This window comes from Nesoenas mayeri (genome assembly GCF_963082525.1).
Source record: "Nesoenas mayeri genome assembly, chromosome: 4".
Lineage (NCBI taxonomy): Eukaryota > Metazoa > Chordata > Aves > Columbiformes > Columbidae > Nesoenas > Nesoenas mayeri.
This window is the reverse complement of record NC_137540.1, coordinates 66,104,206-66,123,468: the sequence shown is the minus strand read 5'-3', so window position 1 is coordinate 66,123,468 and position 19,263 is coordinate 66,104,206. Positions and strand designations below refer to the sequence as shown.

Below are 19,263 nucleotides of genomic sequence, written 5' to 3'. Positions count from 1 at the left end.
ATAACTACTGGAGAAACAGAGGCAGCAGCTCATCTGCACATTCAAACCCTATGCAGAGTTGAGTGACAGGCACAAACTGTTGCCTTCCCTGCCAGCCTCTTCTCCTCCTCCCTGTCCCTTCCTTCTGCATTACAAAATTGCTGGAAATAAGTAGTTTTGCATAGAAAAACAGTTTATTATTATTATTTGCTGTCATGGCAGGAGAAGATGATTGTAACTTAGTTGCTGACTTGTGCATTCAGCAGATTTCAGGCTTGGGAAAGACCCAGGGCTCGGGGAGACCAAGACTACATGAGTTTATAGGTTTGTACAGTGACAGACCAGAATTAGACACACACATGCATATACACACACACCATCTCTTAGCAGAGGACCCACTGATAGCTTCAGGCTTTTGGAAGCAATACTGGGAATACTGGAAGCAGGTATTAAGGTTAGATTTCAGCTTTTCTTGAACTCCGTTTCACAATTGCTAGAGGATATGGTTCAATGCTCACAGATCTCTAGGAGCCAAGTTCTTTCTCCAAGCAGAATGGGTTGCCAGCTGATCTTCTGTTTTCATCCTGCACCACAACTGTTACTCTTGAAAGGAATGGATTGTGCCTACAGCAATGGTGAAGGTGATAGCACTGCTAAGTCCATGCATTATCGAAATGGTAGAGTGATGTGTCTTAGAAAAGCTTTTAAGAAAAAATCCACGCTCTAATATTCCAGTTTTGTTACGATCAATTTTGTGGGCTGAAGGCTCGCTTTGCTCTTGCTGCTACAAATCAGAATAAGCTCCTAGCTGTGATGGCTGTGGGCAGGGTACAGGTGGTGTCAGTGGAAAGACCTAGAACCATTGTGTTTTATATCAGCTGTGAAACCTGAAAGCAGTCTTACTGTGTCCAGTGTGATTAGAATATCTTACACATGATGTTTCTGATTTCCTAATCTACTTTGGAGCAATAAGCTGAATAAATGTGCACAAGCTAGCTTTATATAACAGCCCTCTTGCAAGTTGACTTGAAACAGGATCTCGTTTATGAAACAGTTTTTGTCAGCTTTGAGTGATCTGGCATAGACGTCATGGAAAAGGCACTGTTGTTTTTCTCTGATTCCCTGTTATAATACAAGGGAAGTCTCCTATGTTGAATGGTCCCATCATGAAAAGTGAACTCAAGTAAATGGTATTAGCTGCTTGGGTCAAATTAAGGGAGGCTGTAATGAAGGCCTCAGCTAATGGTCAAAGACGACAGGAGGGTGGAGTTTTAATGGGTGGTAGTGTTTTCCTGGCTTTGCTCCCATTGCGAGTATTTTTTAGATTACGCTGTTGTGCAAGAAATATATTTTAAGGGTTATAAAAAATATTTTCTTGTAAAAATGCATATTTTTCTAAGCCCAAGAGGTATCTAGAGATTAGGAAGGCTCAACTGGTAAGAAATGCATTCAAATAATACAAACTCTTTCTTCAAAAGCACATATATCTAAGTGTAGAAACACTCAGTATGTTTTTGTTTGCTTGTTCTAACTCAGCAGTGAGACAGAAGTATCCCAATTCCTTGTGCTCCTCCAGGAGATGTTTATGCCAACAGTGAAGTAATACATGTGGCATTGAGCACTAGTTATAATAAATGACCTGCTGATTTTTAAATATGTTGCTGGCATTCTGACTTTTGAATGAATAGCCTGGATCTTCAGTTAGTATAAGCTGATTAGAACTGTGAGGAATTTACACTAGATAAGGATTTGGCCCAGAAACTTTTTTTTAGGAATTTCTCTCTACCACAGTGCTGTTTATTCTAGTGTTAGATGAACGGAGCAGCATTCCTGTGAGCTATTCTAACGGGAAATGGTGGTGAAGAATGAGTTAATTCAGATCATGAACAGAACAAAGCAGTAGCACAGAATTGGGTTATATAGTCTGGGTCAAGAAGAGGAATTTCAGCCTCACCATGTCTGCAGCTGACACAAGCTGGGGAGGACAGCAGCTGATACTCTGGTGAGCAGAGTCTCTGTTCAGAAGGACCTGGCCACACTATGAGGACTTCATGAAGTTAATTGAAAGTAAATCCAGATTCCTTCACTTGCACCAGAATAACACCATCCAACAGCACAAAATGGGGGGAACAGCTCTGCAGAGAAGTACCTAATAGTCCTGATGGAAAACAAGCTGAACATGAGTCAGCAGTGCACCTTTGCAGTAAACGGGTTATACAGGAAAACATACCCTTCTCAGAAACAGGCCCTGGAGGGTGAAGAGGCAACCATCACAAGCTGCAGGAAGGGAAATTACAGTTCTAACTGGGAGAATAGTGCACTGGAACAGGTTGCCCAAGAGACTGAGGAGCCTCCATCCCTAGAGGCATGCAGAACTCAGCTGGACAAGGCCTTCAGGGACATAGTCTTATTTTAAAGTTGGCCTTGCTTTGAAGTCCTCCTTAAGTCCCTAATGTGTTTAGGTTGGTATATTCTGTGAAGACAAAGCCTTAACATAATATTGCAAAATGGATTATTTGCTGCTCTTGCTGCAGTAGCATTTGAAAAAAATACATAATTTGGTCTATCTTGGGACATTTTATTAAAAGCATTGTTTTATTATGCATTGGCTTAAATATAAGTGTTCTGGAGCAAACTTCCCTGTTTTGGACAACCGAAGTCCTGAGTTGCCAGGGACTAACACATCACCTTTGGATGGTACACACTGGTACATTCCTTACTTGCTAGTTTCCCAGTGGTGTTCCACTTGATCTGTTTTTTGTGGTGTTTTGGTTTGGTTTTGTGGTGGTGGGTTTTTTGTTTGTTTGTGGGGTTTGTTTTTTCCAAAGAAGTTTGGCTTATGGACACTTCTGAAAATCTTGATGCCTCTTCTAAGTACTTCAGTACCTTTTATGATTTAGGCCTTGGGCTCCTAAAAGCGTGCACTTGATACTTTTATCTTAGATTGGATATTGTTTGCTTGTCAAGTCACTGTAATGTGATTCAGTGCTTGCACATCCAAATTGATGGTTCTTGCCCAGCTGCATAGGTTTGGGTTTTTTGTTGTTTTGTTTGGGTTTTTTTTCCCTGAAGTTGCTTTTATCACAGAGTATAAGATTTCTTTGTCGTCACAGGCTGGTAGTTTTGAAAGCCAACAGTTAGCGTTTTCCATTTAGAAACCATCTTTTAGTGTTTTCATTTGATTTTCTTATCTTAATGTATCTTGGTTTGTTAGCTTTTTCTTTTGAATGTCAGAAAGTTAAAAGCATTATTCATTCATGCCTAGCAAATACAGTAGAAAGCAAGTTATTCCACTTCTGTTTGAGCCTGTTCTTTCTTTGTTTAACAAGGATACACTGAAACAATTTCTAAGGGAAAAAAATATTCTGGAATGTCAAGTAGCAAACCTTCATCTGGCACCTTGTTCTCTTGTAAACAGAAATAATGAGAGATTTAAACATGGGTGTGGTCTTGTTTGAACAGAGCACTCACATTAATTCAAACATGCTTTTCTTCCTGAAACTGCTTGTCTGGATTTGTTTTAGGGATGACATTTTTTCCACCGTTTTTTATTCAACAATCATCTTGAGTTCTAACCATTTGAGCTGCAACCATTTTAGAACTGGTTTTTAGTAACTGAGCCTAAATTTGTAACAGCCCCAGCTCCTAGGTGTCATTCATTCAAGCAGTGTTGCGTGTCCCCTCTCTCCTGGAGCTCAGATGGGGAAAATCAGTGCAAACTTGCAATGCTGTGCATTTTAACACAGAGAAGTGCAGTTTGTAGTTTGGGGCTGGATTTGAGGTTATGGGCTCACTTCACAATGAAGCTCATAACCTGGTGTGGAAAAGTGCAGTTTACTCACTTCAGTGGAATTTCATACTGTTTAAGTGGAAAACATTTGCATGATGTTTCTTATTCTAGGCATATGCTTATGTTGTGATCAGTGCTGGATGTCTATATCAGTTTTCAAAGCTCTTATGAAATGAAAATATGCATTAGAAATGATGTGATATATGCAAGCTAACTCCAATCAGAGTGGAAACACTGTGGTTGTGAACAGAGATTAGATGTGGAGCATTCATATTACAGATGCACTAAAGCCCAAACTAAGGGAAACTGAAAGATTTACTTTAAGAATAAAGTATTTTGTCCCTAAATCAAATGAAATTTTGAAACTCTATATCTTTTCATAATTCATTATGGATTCATAATTTCAGTTTTATGTATTAATTATTTTCTTATTCATATAACATTTTAATCAGCAGTCTGTTGAAGACAAATGTAAGTGTTGGTATGAAAAGGCTCATTAGGTTGAATGACTGAATGATGGTATGGGTTGTCCTCAGAGACAGTCTGCTGCGTACTACTGTATAAGTGATCTGCTGATAGCCCTGAGTGAAATACTTTTTCAGCCTATTGCACAATTACGGAGCTGGGGAAAGTATTGAATGTGCAATGCTACTACAGAATATTTTTGCATGTGTCTTGTAATATTTCACAAGAGGTTGGATTGTAAGTACCCTGCAGTAGTACTGCTGAGTGGAATGCCGCTTCCCTGTGGAGTTTCACACTACCCTGAGATATAAAACGAGATACACTCACAGGTCCATGAGCCTTGTATAGATGCTTCAGGTCACACTGGCTGAAGGAAGGGTTTCAGAATCCCTTTCTCATTGCTTCTGTTACACTGCTCTTTTGGGACCCTTTTTGGGAACTCATTGCTACATGGAAGCAGAGAGAGGGGAACCTACACCTCCTGCCAGCTCGGTTGCACAAATGCTCCAACTGTTCAGTGTTGTCATTAAGTGCCCTGATCCTGCATAGCTGCAATTGTGGCACCTACTGCCTCATCCCCTGATCAATGCTGCTCTAATTATCTTTTGATACCTTTTGAAGTTCATTAGGTGGCAAATCACACCATTTCTTAACATTCCCTCTCCTATCACATAATTACTTAATAGTTTGAAATATTTATTGAGTGTGAAGCTTAATTACTTCATAGATGAGCATAACATTCAATACTCCCTTGAGAACATGGCACATGGCTAATTACAATTTTGCAATTAGCCATGGTGTAGTCTTAGAAGAAACCTCTGGAAAGCCTGCTGAGCCCCAGCAGTGCAACAGAAAGAAGGAGGGAAACTGAAAGCCTTGTGAAAGCAAAATGAGGATTTGAAATTCAGTAGATCAAAGAGAAGATTTTTCCAGAAAATTATGATTGGGCATCCAAAAATAATAGTTGGGCTAAATTTGAAGGGCATGGGAGAAGGGAATGGTGGGGGAGAGAGGAGAAAATCTGGAGAAGGGAGGTGTCTATTATTGTTCCAAATGTATTCAGTTGGAATACTTTTAACATCCTAAATCTGAATACAGGAAAAGACTATGTCCCACCAGCAAAGAGTCTGCACTATCTACCCTAAAGAGCAAAGATCTGGTTATTTACATGAATGCTTGCTATCCTGCAGACGAACCTTTCCCAGTAAATCTCAGTTTAGTTTGACTCTTTTGCAATTGGAAGACTCTGGAAAAGATCCTGTAACTTTTACTTCTGGATTTTGTGGATCAGAGGTTGGAAGAGTTACAAGGGCTCTGAACAAAAATGAATTGAACTATTTAAAATTATGCTCTATAGAATAGAGTATACAGTAATGCTTCAGAGAGACACTAGCTGAAAGATTCACTATGGATTCAAGAGAAGACAATGTTATGCTCATCTGTCATTTTCTGTGACCATAACATAACGAAATAAACAAACCTTTGATTTTTCTAGTCTTCAGTTCATCTCCTCCTGCCTTCATCTGTGTTGGTTCAGGGGTTCAATATTGACTCATGAAGAAGTATGATATCCTCTGAATTTCCTACATCAGCAGGTTTTCACATGAGACTTCCATCCAATTGCTGACACAGAATAAACATGCTCACAGAGCATGACCTGGTCACAGCTCACTGCAGTGTGGCTGAAAGTTAATTGCAGTTTTCCCTTCCTGTGACTTATTCACTCTAATGCCATGTTTCTAAGTATTAGTTTTGAAGATCTCTGCATTTCATTAGAAGTACAATTATTCTTGAGGAAAAGAAATTTCATTGAATTAAATAAATATTGTAACTCAATTTAGAATGATTAGTGGATTTTTAGCAGGCCACAGAAAAATAGAGACAAGCCTCATTAATTTACAGTGAAAAGCCTCACTTTCTGAGATAACACTGTGGTGCAAGTATCTGAATGTGCAATTAATTACTTTTGTTCTGAGACACTCAAAAATGAGCACGTGTTTGTACCACTCATTTTAATGATCATGTTTCACAGAGCGTGAGGATTTTCCATTATAGTGGTTGCACTGCAGTAGAGAGGTTTAGCTCAGCTCTTGCTTGTTTCTGTATATCTTAATAAGAAATATTTGCATTTCAGTTCTTTCATTGTACATTTGTATGTTTTAGGAGAGCTAGGTACATAATTACAGCAAGATGTGTTGACTTTTTTTACGCAATGCTTTACCAAATAGGTGACATCCATGGGAGGAATTACAGCAGCAGCATTTGGTTCCCAAGCTGCAGGCCACTTTTGGGCTTCCCAAAGCGGGATCCCAAGGCCATGATCCCATATCTCTTATCCCAAATGCCATCAGTGTACGTAAGAGATAGAGTTTCTGGGGACATTACCCTACCATACAAAGCCACTGTTGTGACCCATGGACACATCTGGTGGATCCTCGGCTTGAGTCTCACTGGCTCTTTCTGATTTCCCATGCAAGCTGACACAAAATGCTATCCAGAACAAAAAACTGAACACTACTGACTTTACAAGGCTCAGATAAATACAATTTTATCAAAACAATATGATGCAGTAGTCCTTTCTAGTGTGGTAATTTCATGCTTAAATATAAACAGAATGCTGATGTTTTGATTTTGCGAGCTCCAGTATAGCCATCTTTTTAGTGAAGAACCATATTTAAACTGCTCACCTTATCCTTTACCAAGGTTTTCAGGTAGTGTCATGTTAACATCACTATACAGCTTCCAAACTGAGCTCACTTAAGTGCAGTGAGTTCAGAATGTGGGCAAAATGGAACCTTAATCTGGTCCCATGTACTCTCCTCCGTGTCTGCAACACGTCAGGTTTTGCTGTTGTTGCAAAGCAGAGAAGTAGATTGAGTTAAACTGTCTGAATATGGTCAAACTGTCACAAAGGGAATTAAGAATCAGTACTAGCACACTGTAAAACACCCAGATTTCCTATGTAAACAAGGCCAACACTAGTAAAAAAAAAAAAAAAATGAATGAATGTTACTTTTACCAATATGTTTGGCCATTCCTTTAATGGCCCAGTGATGCACTATTAACATAGCTGGATATTTTAAGCTGATCCAATTGTAAAAAAAATATAAAATAAAATAAAAAAGAGAGCGAGAAAAAAGAAAAAAACAATCCTGTTGTTGGCCCTGTAAAGCATAGCTTTACACACTTCTCTCATACTTCAAGTTCAATATCCTCCCTATTCCCTATGCATAATTTTCAGTTTCCCTTCTTTTGTTTGACTAATTAGACAGGCAAGAATTCAGTTAAGACAAATTAATATTCAAGTAGCTGGGAAAAAAAAAGATAAATCAATCTACAGTTCCTTAGTGGTGCATTTGCTCTGTCTCTGTGAAGAGTTGTAGATCTTAAAGCTATAAGGCTTAGGAAAGTCCAACAATAGTGCAGACGAAATTCAACATCACACATGCAAAGAAAAGTATGAACATAAACTTCCCACACTGGCCTATTCCCATGGTGTTTAGACCCTTCAAATACTTGTAGACATTTACCATATTTTCCCTTAGTCATCATTTGGCTAAGCTTATACATACTTAGGCCTTTTAGTCTTTCCTCATAAATCAAACTCTGCAACCCATGATTACTTTTTGTTACTTTTATCTGAAGCTTTGCCAGTTTGATGACATCTTTCTGGGATCAAGGTTTATTCCAAAATTTGCAGACAGAACTGTAATCATTGCTGCTTCTAGGGTTGGTCCCAAAGCTAGAGCCCATGATACTTAAGAACAGGATGGTGAAAGTTTCTGAGATGCATGGAAAACAGTGGGAATAATGCCACACTGGGCACAGACTGGTGTCCTCAGAGAAGACATGTGGATAATGCATTGATGGAGTAAGATATTTATTTGTTAGTATTGCAGTCTGGTTGTTAGTCCTTGAGATGAGGGACAGTATGTGGAGCAGACTGAAAAGCAAAGGAATGGGAGGTGGAAGTAAGTGAGCTTGTGCTTTCCCCATCTCAATCTCTGCTATTGGATCACTGGGCTGGAAACTTGCAACTGGTTTTGGACCAGGCGGCACCAACTCAGAACTTCTGTGAGGACCAAAAAATGGTGCTGGTGTAAAACAAAACTTCAGTGTAATTAGGAAATTAGAGCATGCAAGGAATGAAGGTGATGTCATCTGCGTACAAGCAGAGGACCAGAGCACAGGTCTGATTCATACTGGCTTGGATAGATGCATGCAGACTGAAAGCTTGCTAAGCCTGAGAGCAAAGCAAAATGATAAATGGCAAAGCACGGCCTTGGAGAGGAAAGGAAAATACAGAGCTTTTACTGAGATTGGTGGCAAGTTTAATCGAGGGGTGAAGTGTAGTGAGTGTTTCACATGGTGCAGAAAAGGCCTGAGGGCTGATGTGGGGCTTACTGACCCTCCTTGCATTGACGTTCAGTATTGAAACAGATCTGATGAGACCACAGCAATTTCTAGGAAGAAATGGTGTAACTTACATAAAGAAAAAAATAATGGTGAAAACATTCTTTTGAAAGTCTTACATTTCCTGTGGATTTGGGTGATTGTCAAAGTGGGTTTACCTGCAGAATATAGGCTTTCTGATTTTCTTTTTGAGTATGAACTAGTTTGTCACTGCATTCTCCTGAGTGAGGAGACATCTCAGGTCTTATCCACAACCTAGCAAGATGAAATATAATACACTTTGCTCATCCAGACTCCTTTTTCAATCCCACAACTTACAGACAGTTCCTTGCTGTAAGAAATTGCTGAAGTTAAGTTTGCTCACATTTGTTCACTGGGTTACCAGGAAAATATGGGGGAAAAAAAAAAATCACTGCAGACAGAAGTTACTTTTTTCTTTCCAAACTCAGTAGAATTAAATTCTGTCAGTGAGAGATTGTTTGTAAAATACATTGTCAGGTGTTGCTCATTTCCATGTGAAACACGATCTCCTTTGACAAATATCCGTGGCGTGTTTGTTCTGTGCTGTGCATAATGCTTATGGTGGGTTGCTGTCATTGGTCAAATGAAAAATGGAGGCTCAGCTCCAAACTCTTAGTCACTGTTGTTCTAAATATGTGGAACCTCAAGGGAGAAAAAAAATTAAGGCTGTCCATTTTTAAGAAACCACAAGGGCCCATAATGACCATTCAAGGTAATTGAATGTAGTGATTTCTTATAAACAATATCATTAATTTTCCTCAAGTAATTTACAAAGTTAAACATGTTATTAATAAGTAGAAAGTAAAATTTTGCTTTCTGATATGTCAAAAAAACAGCTTTGTAAGGTAGGTTCAATAGGGCTATGTCCCTCCTGGTCAGGTAAACCATCGTGGGTTTACCAGGGCACGTTAGCATGCTCCCTGCCACAATTTTGGCTACTAGCAGCAAGTGCTTTTCCAGATGATGCTGGGGACTGATTCAAGCAGTAGACAACCTCAGCTTATTTCAATAAAATCATGGTCTGAAGGACCCAGTGGCTCCCCTGCCTCTGGGGAGTGCTGTGCTCTCCTCTACTTTCAGCTTCTCGCACTCAGCATTTGCAGGCAGCATTATTCACATTCGTGAGGAGTGTAACTCCTTTAAAATTACCCTCCTGGCTGGCTTGCAAGTCTTGCGAGTTAGATGACAGTTTTGAGCCTCCTCCAAGTGATGAGGACTTTAAGCCCAGGTTTCTCATCTGCTAGGAAGTCCTGCAACCAGGATGCAGTGAGATGGAATAGCTGATATCCTTCCCTTGAAATAACGCACTTGTCTAATGTGTGATGAGCCTGGTTCTGCTGTGTGAGGCATGTCCAAGCGTTTCTTGTGCTTAGCTTTGGGATACCTCTTTTCTCAAGCCCTGGGGTTCTGAGGTGGACAGACAGCTGCACCTGGGGAACTCCAAGTCAAAAACTCGTTTGTGGAGGAGAGGGTTAGATTGCAGGTTTGGTCCCAGGTTTCAAGGAAACCTTTGTGGAAGAGGAGAGTCCAGATTTTAAAACTGCAGTTTGTAATTCTCATTGCACTGGATCTGAGTGTTTCAGGTGGTGTATGCTTAACACCTGGAAAACAGAGAACCACCACTGATACCGCTGAAATGCTTGAACAGGAGTTAGTCCACAGTTATCAGGAGGATTTAATATTATATTAATTTCTAATTTACACATTTATATTTTCTGCCTGTTCTGTATGTATACTAATAATTGTTAGGCAATTGCTATCCTACCTCCTTCCAATGCTTTATGTTGATATTCCTCCCTTTTTCTCTGGCCTACTCTCTTTTTTTTAAGGTTGAATCATGAAAACATGAAACAGAAGCATAGTTCTTGGCATTTAAAAAGCCCAACTTTATCCAGTTTGGACTTCTGATATGAGTCTATCTCCGTGGTTAAGCGCATTTTGGATTTAATAATTTAGCAGTGTGCTCTCTCCTTTGTTACAAGGCTGCTATTACTGTAGCAGTGTGGTATCTACTGGTCTCATTAAAGATCAAGGCAAAACAAATCCAGCTCTGAAATTACATTGTTATCAATTTCTTTAAAGTCCTGGAATAGCTTAAATTTGTCTCGATGTGCTCTGTCATTATGTACCATGTATAAACACATATTTTTCCCAAAGGCCGTAGCTTCCGCTCAGTTGGAACTGTAATGAAAGTGGGGTTTTTTTTCAAAAGTCTCTTTTGCCATCAAAAATTTCATTTCCCGGTTACTCTAAGCTCATTTGGTTTTGATGCAGCCTTTTCCAGAAGCAATTTGGGCGTTTAGATGCAAATCCTAATACTTTATTTTGCAGTGTGTTTTAAAAGTTAGGAAGGGCAGAAATCTTCCTGTATACAGAAGAGCTTAATGATACCTTTTGTATTTTCATTTTCAAGAGGCATTTGTCCCCTGAAGAGTTCCAGGAAGTCTTCAAAATGAGCATTGAGGAATTCGATCGTCTGGCACTTTGGAAGCGGAATGACCTGAAGAAAAAGGCCCTGCTTTTCTAGCCCCTCCCGGAGAAAATATGTGCTTAATCAAAACAAAAATAGTCTTGCCAGAACTATCACATGCACTTGCTGTTGAACCATTGTCCAGCTTCATTGTGTTTAGTATGTGTCGGGGGAAACAGGACAGATTAGATGGCAATGCGTTGGAATACAGAGAATTTGCTAATCTTGCATGACCAGCTGGTTTTGTCAGTAACTCCTGGTCCTACCCAGTTTACAACGTGCAAAAAAATCTAGCTTTAACTTTATTGTTGCTTGCAGTTATTGCTTGATGCAAATGGAAATTACGAAAGGAAGAGAAAAAGTGTAGCTGTGACAAAGGAAATGCATCCAACATTTTGTCCCATTAAGTTTCACAACGTAATTTTTACAAGATCAAGTAAGTAATGAATATCAAATTCTGAAATGATGGATCAGATGCTATCAAAAATATGGTAAAAGCCAAAGAAAAGCATGTCCACAAGCAATTGTTGCAATCATGTATGTGTGGTACTTTTTAAAAATGAAAGCAAAAAAATGGAAGCACCTTAATTCTACTTCTTATACTTTAGACACAGCCTACTTTCTAAAAGGTCATGTATGTCTAGAATTTAACTATCTATCCTTAATTACAACTCAAGAGTTTTTATTTTATTAAGAATATATTGTGACATAAAGCAGTTTTAATGACTAAAATGTACACAGACCTACTTCAAAATTTAGTCACATCCATCAGGAAAACTGAAGCCTTATACAAAACTGGTTGAAGAGTGTATTGTGCCAGTTAACTATGTTTTCCTACTAGTCTGGGGTGTTTGCAAAACTTTTTTTTTTTACATTTCATGCTGATAAAAATACCATGTAATCTGAATTATATGTAGATAGATATACCTATAAAAGAATTATTTTAATTAACACATGTCCTAAGTAAAGACATTCTTACTTTCTCCACTTTCTGGCTTTACACAGTAAGCCATGAGAACTGTGATAGCAATTGGTAGGTGTGGAAATGGAACAGTTCAGCATAAAATGTAACAAAAAAAGCTTGGTGTGCTCTATCAATAATACATCCAATTATAATCAAATATATAAACCCTCATGCATTCCTATTTGCATGTTTCTATACAAATCAATTAAAAAAATAAACAACCCTATGTGATACTGGTGCAGTACCTTGAAACTATCTTAATTAACAAACAAAGCTAAAAAATCTAAGCATTTGATATGAGCGTTAGACCGTACTATCTCTTCCAGCTGAAAGACTGTATTAAATTTAATAATTTCATATGGTCAGAAGTGTGGTTGCTGACAAAGAATGTTTTAAAGTGAGTTGCTAGTTTTGTGTGATACTAAAAGAGCATTTCAAAAAGTACATTTTTCAGCCACGTGTCAGTATTCTGCATTTTTACTGCCTTGAATGTTTGTACTCACTTCCTACTTCACCATGTCTTTTTGCATTTCCTTAAAGTAACTGGTTATATATGCACTACAACACACTGTTTCAACTGACTCAGCATTGGAAAAATCATAGCATTGAACATGCCTTCTTCCAACTAACTTTCAAAGTCCATGCTGTTGGAAATAAATATTTTCTCATGACCTAAATGTTTTGTCTGATGATACAAATGTTAAAAAAAATCATTAAAAGACAGACATAACTGAATGACTTTGCTAATGTGTGTATAATTTCTAGATTGCACTGTTGCTCTGGATAGGGTCTCCCATGGTATTAATGTAAATATTATATAACTTGCATTAGATTTGCTCAGTGAGGAGAGAGCATTGTGTACCTCTGAATGTCAAGTAACTGTAAGGTTGGTCATGATTTAAACAATCCATCTAGCAACTGGCACATCTCACCAAGCAAAAGCTGGTGATGTTCAGTGTACAGAACCATTAGCCAGTCCTAACTGAGAGCTCCTGATGGCCTGTAGGCCACATCCATAATGCTCTTCAACCTCAGAATAACTTGTGATGTTTTGCCTACATGTGAAAACTGGCAGTGCACTGAAATGGGCCAATCCAAAATGTGATCAGCAAGGTCCATTGATACTATGAAAATCTAAGTTCAGTTCTTTGTTGGAGAATGATGACGAGTAAGTTTGATGTTGATTTGAAAATTAATTAACCACAACAGCTATTGTACCGGTGAAGGATTCAACCTATGCTGCAAGAAAAATCTGCATTGCAAAGCAATACATGTGAATAACAGCTCCGTGCTGCTGTACTGTATTATGCAGATGTGTAGCTGATATGAGGACAGTGAGAGCACATGAGCTCTGTTTGACCCTTTTATGCTGTTTTGAGCTAGTTAGTCTGTTGTGATGTCAACAGCTTCAAAAGCATCTCCCAAAGGTCCTTGTCCTACATGAGCTAAATCAGATACATCTCTTTCTTTGCATACCCCCATGTAAATGTTTTAGCTCATGAGCATCAGTTCTTGCCTCAATGCAAGCTGTACATAGGTGTGGTACTTCATCATCTATCTATATTTGTTCACAAGTCAGTTTGTCATTCTGTGCTCTCTTTAATGGTCAATGAAGAGAAAAAAAACCACTTCAGTCACATCCTAATGTTCAAAACTAGTTATGAGAATTGCACCTATTATATTTCTGTCTACTGAATTTCAAGAAAGCCGATCCAACTGCAGAATAATACATTGCAAGCTGTCTAATCTTAGATGAAATTAATCCTGTGCCTACAGTCTATAAGTGAAAATAAGACATATTTTACCAAGTTGTTGGAATACCAGTCTTACAATGGTTGGCAGTTCCTAGACTGTGTTACCAAATCACTTGCAAGCCATCAGCATGGTACTTTGAATTGCACAGATCTCACAAAACACCTTAATACAGTAATTCTTTTTGTTCATTATAGCATTCACTAAACAGGCACCTATTTGATGCCAAACACGCTAAAATGTTTTAGAAGACAGACAGTTTGTCAACTGGTGTTCTTACTACCAGCCAAAACCAAAAAGGAATTTTGGCTTCCATACACAAAACCTTTGCTGACATTAGATGAATAAGTACTCTTGTGTATCCTTCTTATTTCATTTTCCTGAAAGTTTGGAATGGTCTGTAGATGTCTGTTCCGTGCAAAGGTGGCATAGCTCAATGAGCTGTTCTGTTTTTCAGATGATACATGTTGGTGTATTGCTCTATATTTAAAGCATCTACTGTCACATGGTGTAGTGACCTATTTAGTTATGCTTTCTAGCCTAAATTCTCTTTTACAGTATGATATTGTATGCTGGATTTGGCACCAGCCAAATACACCAGTGTAAAAGGGCCATGAAGTGAGTAGTGTTGTAATTCACTGCTGAGTTTTTTGTGCGTCACCTAAATTCTGTAAACCAGAACATGGCATACTAGAGAATACAGCATTTCTGTTTCTAAAAATTTATCATATTTTCCCCATTTAAAAATGGCAAATTGGAATTTTAGTCTTGTAGTTGCCTTGCAGGAACTTAGAGTGTCTTATTAAATGTGAACAGACTAACATGTGCATAATCAATGTTCTGGTTTATTTCTAGAGTTCCATATGCTGATCTTAAATGGCATTATGAAATGGAAAATGCATTTCAGAGTAATGAGATAAATCTTTGCCAGAATATTCCATCTGATAGTGTGGTCCAGCATTGGCAGTAACAAACTAAGTCTCAACAAATCATCGGCTGATTTTTAGATAATGCTTTTTAGAGTTATTAAGATACTGTTCCATAGCCTTGTTTTCAAGGAAATGCTGGTTTTCAGTGTTTTGGTAAGTATGGATATGCCCATCAATATAGATCTTGAAGGACTCTATTTTGATATGTATCCAAGAAGCAAGGGAATTCTCTCAGAGATTTCATTTTCATACTTGGATCTGAGTTGTATGTCTCAGCTGTTCATGACAGCCCTGATGTATGACCTAATTCTCACCTCATGTATTTTAAAGAAGGCATGTCTCAAACACAGCAATGAAAGAGCCAAATTATTTCATCATAGTAGTCTTCAAGACAAAGGAACACATGGATTTTTGTGGTTGCTGAGGAATATCTGACCAACAATTCCAGATAGGAAACCAGGCGTGCCAGATCACCATTATAGCTGTCTGAGAAGACTGGACATTTTTGTCTGACCTTCTTCTGTTTCTTTTCTTGTGGTTCAGGGGAGAAATCTGAAAACTGGAATTGCAGAAGCAAGAAAATACACAGTCGTGAGAAGGTACCTGGAAGCTAATAACACTCTGACATGAGGCTAGTTTTACATGAACAACAACAGAAAAATATATAGTTCAAATCAAGACAGATACCTTGTCTTACATTCCTCGTTTTGATGAGGAACTATTTAGCATTTCCCAAGTGTGACCAGGCCAGACCATTAACTTTATTAGCCTTTTCACAGATCTGCAGGAAGATGCTGTTCTGCTGTTTTCAGATCAGCTGGGTGCGATCTCAGATACGGCTGTCTGTATGGCACATGGGCATCAAGGTGTCCTTATATTGTCCCACCTCTTTGGCTTGTGTATGAGGAAAAGGGTCACGTTCTAAGCTTCCTAAGATCTAGACGGAGCCTTGACCATTGTGATTACTTGATAGGTCACAGGCATGGCTACAATTTTTCAGGTATCTTGAGTATCTGAAAAAAAGACAACTGTTTTGAATATTACCATTACCAACTGCAGCCCTCTTGCACATGCAAAATTATACTGGATGCTTGCATTTCTTCTTTGTGTCCAGGCTGCCTCTGAGCTACAGCCAAATCCTCAAAGCCTCATGGAAGGTGCCATCTCAGGCTCTTGTGTCTTTGTATCCCTTCTCACTTTCTCTATTCTGTGAAAAGCCATGATAGAAAAGGTGGTCCTCAGTAAATAGGTGTGACTTTGAAACATTGGATCTCAGTAGTTTATTTCTCTGCTAATGAAGCACACACAGCAAACTGAAGTTTGTTGGGTTATTGCAGCTGGTTGTTATTCCCTCCTCACAACCATCATCTCTCTGAGAAGTAAGTAATTTTGTGTTTTTCTACATGCTCTTACTTTCATGATTTAGCACATTTTCATCCTACCACTAAGTGTTTGACATTCTGACTACTACACACACAGGTATTTGTAAGTAGGTAGGTTCCATATTTCTTTTTAAATGGTTGAACAAATCTATGCAGCACTCAAGCAGCTTGGAGCAGCCAGTAGTCCTTCTGTGCCAGACTACCCGACTGCAGCAACTCCAGAGTGATCGGTAGGAAACCAAAACCAGACAAACGCAATGTCTTCCACGTATCTGAATGTGTAATGATTCCCGCTTTTAGGAAGAGGTTTACTGTCTCAGGTGTGATATATTTACCATTTATTAGAACAAATCTGGATATCCTTGATTTCTCTTTCTGATTCTTGTTACATACCTGGCCTGAATGATTTGCTGTTGACCTGTTTTCTCCACTTGCTATGATACACTCCTTAATTACATTCTCTAACACGTCTCCACTAAAAATTGCTATGTTTTCAATTTCTTTTGAAATTCAAAAATGTCCTTGCTCTTGATAATTCTTCTGCAACCTGCTCTCAGCCCATGGTACCTTGTATTCAGGAGGTGGTCTGACAGAATAAAGGCATTACTGGTTTTGCTTTAGATTCACCACATTATGTTAAACATTATAACATCTCTTTTTTTCACAGGGGAAGAAGCAGAGTAAGAATTACTTATTTTACTACAAAGATACGTTATGCTGACCCCCTGCTTGAGCTAGTCTCACTACTGCAAGTTGTTGGGTTTTTTCTCCCCAAGTGGACATGCTTCTGACCTCTGACATAAGAGTCGTTATAATTTTTTACACTACTACCTATAAATTTTTTCCATTAACTGATAATTAAATAGGTACCATGACTGATAGCAAATTAAACAGCTCAGCTTGTTAATGGTCTGTCTGAATTTCCTTACAGTTCACTGACCTGGAATAATTCAGTTGGGTTTAATACTCTTCATGTCACTTTTGCTAGTCAGACTTGAAAAAAAAAATCTCTCAAGTTAAGGATGTGCAGTACAGACACGTTGGGCTTCCCAGTTTTTGCCAATTTTATACTGGGCATTTTTCATCTCCCAGCTAGTTTTTGATGGTGGAAGTGCCTGCAGGACTTTAGGAATCACTGTGTGAGTATCAAATAGTTCAAATTGCATTTTTCCCCTTAATCTTTTTTTCCCTGTAATAACTGGTTATTTTTATAGTGCAATAAAAATAACATAATAATCAAAGGCTACTGAAATACTTTATTCCATTTTAAATGGCACAAAAGCTAATATAAATACAGAATAGGAGCTGAAATGTATCTTGTTTTTTGAGTAGAGGCTAAAATTAAAGGGTTTTACAGAAGAATGTTCTCCTGTTGTCATCAGTGGGAGGACTCTGCTTCTCTATGTTATTATGAGATACTGAATTTCAAGGCAGACAGCTTCCTCCAGAGTCTATAAATGTTTTTGCAAATATGCTATAAAAATATAAATATCAGATTGTTTGCTTTCACATTTCCTCAACACTTGTACCTCTGAAACAGGATCACATATAAATTCCATACTTCAGGCCTTCTACACTCATCAGATGACTACAGTTATTGTTCCTCTTCTAATATCAGTTTGGCAACACTTCTATTATTCTGAAATTAGAAGTATTTATGAAAAGTTTCTTGAACTTTATCTTACTTACTAAAAAATGGTGAAACATCTGCTGTAAGAAATTCAGTAAGAAATAAATAGGCTTAATACTTGAAAAACAAACCGTACAAAGATACTTACTCTACATCACCAGCCTTGATTTCCAGAAGTTAAACATAAGAGTAGTAGGAGCTCAACCATAAATAAGGTCCTTTTCTTTCAAAATCCTTCCAATTCATTGGCTTAAATATAAAAATTGGAAAGGGGTTTTGGAGCAGAAAAAGTATGGCTTTGTTACTTTTAAAAGTATCATTAAAAGTAAACCTGGCCAATCTTTCTTGAAGGAATAAGAAAATTATTCACGTAAAAAAAAAAAAAGAAGAGATGTAGCACAGTGAGTCAACTAAAGAGTAAATAAGGTGTAAACAAGGAGTAACTTAAATTAGGTTTTCCAGTTCTTACAAAAATGTTCATCTGTAGGAAAAAAGTACAAAGTAGTGGTATCATAAAATGACACAGTGGGTTTACCTGAATAGTTGAGATTTTCGACAGAATGACACAGGCATTATTTTGACAGTTGATAAGTTTAAGAACTGGCTGTTTCCTGATCTTGATGATAAAGGAGAAGGAAGGTATAGAGTTTCATAGCTTGGACAATGCAGGGGAAAAGAGACAGGGAAGGGCTAAGATTTGGCCCAGTCATGCTTGAATTCAAAGAGAGCAGAGGCACGATTTACAGGAAATCTCCCAGTGTGTCCAATCTTAATATAAAAATGAAACTAGGATTTTTTATTTTTTTTTTAAGTTTGTGCTAACCAAATGAAGGGGAAGTTTCAATGATGCGGCGGGTTTAATATGCAACTAATAAAAGGATTTTAGCATAGCATTTTGAAAATGTCAGGCACTAAATGCTAAGCCCACTGAAATCACTGGCAATCTTACCTGCACAACACTGCAAAGGTCAGGTTATATAGAATTGCTTCTAAAACTGAAATCAGAAAGAGTGAGTGTTTGCTTATGTGTAGCTCAAAAAGAAGAATATGAATGGGAAGTAACCATTTTAAGGTACAAATTAAAATTCTATAAAATATATATTATTCTTTGTATGTATTCCCTCCTTCATCCTGATCCAAAATCAATTAGTGAAATGAAGAACCTGATTGTACCTGATTATTTTACATCTCTGTGAAAAGAAGATAGTCACAAATAGTTTGTTACACAGAAGACCTATTTGTGTAGAGTAAGGAGAGGCCTGTGCATTATATAAAAGCTGCACAATCTCTCTTCTTGAGGTTTCTATAATGCGCACTTTTTCAAATTTGCTTTCTGCAGGAATGTGAATGGCATTTCTATAAAAGTTTTACCCATAAAAGAAGTCTTTTCAGGACACATACACACTCAGCACTGGGACCCAAGAAAAAACGTCTTATTGAAGAGATACTTCAAAAAGATACTCTTAAA

General features: G+C 38.0%; 1 protein-coding gene across 1 annotated transcript in view; it reads left to right on the top strand.

Annotated features, from left to right (window-relative positions):
• Window positions 1-11,195, top strand: part of ABLIM2 (actin binding LIM protein family member 2) — a gene marked incomplete at both ends in the record, with an annotated part of 106,611 nt that extends 95,416 nt beyond the window's left edge. Inside the window, one exon of the mRNA XM_080344404.1 lies at window positions 11,082-11,195. Coding sequence (XP_080200530.1) covers window positions 11,082-11,195 — 114 coding nt within the window. The remainder of the gene's footprint in view (window positions 1-11,081) is intronic.
• Window positions 11,196-19,263: the final 8,068 nt, after the last annotated feature.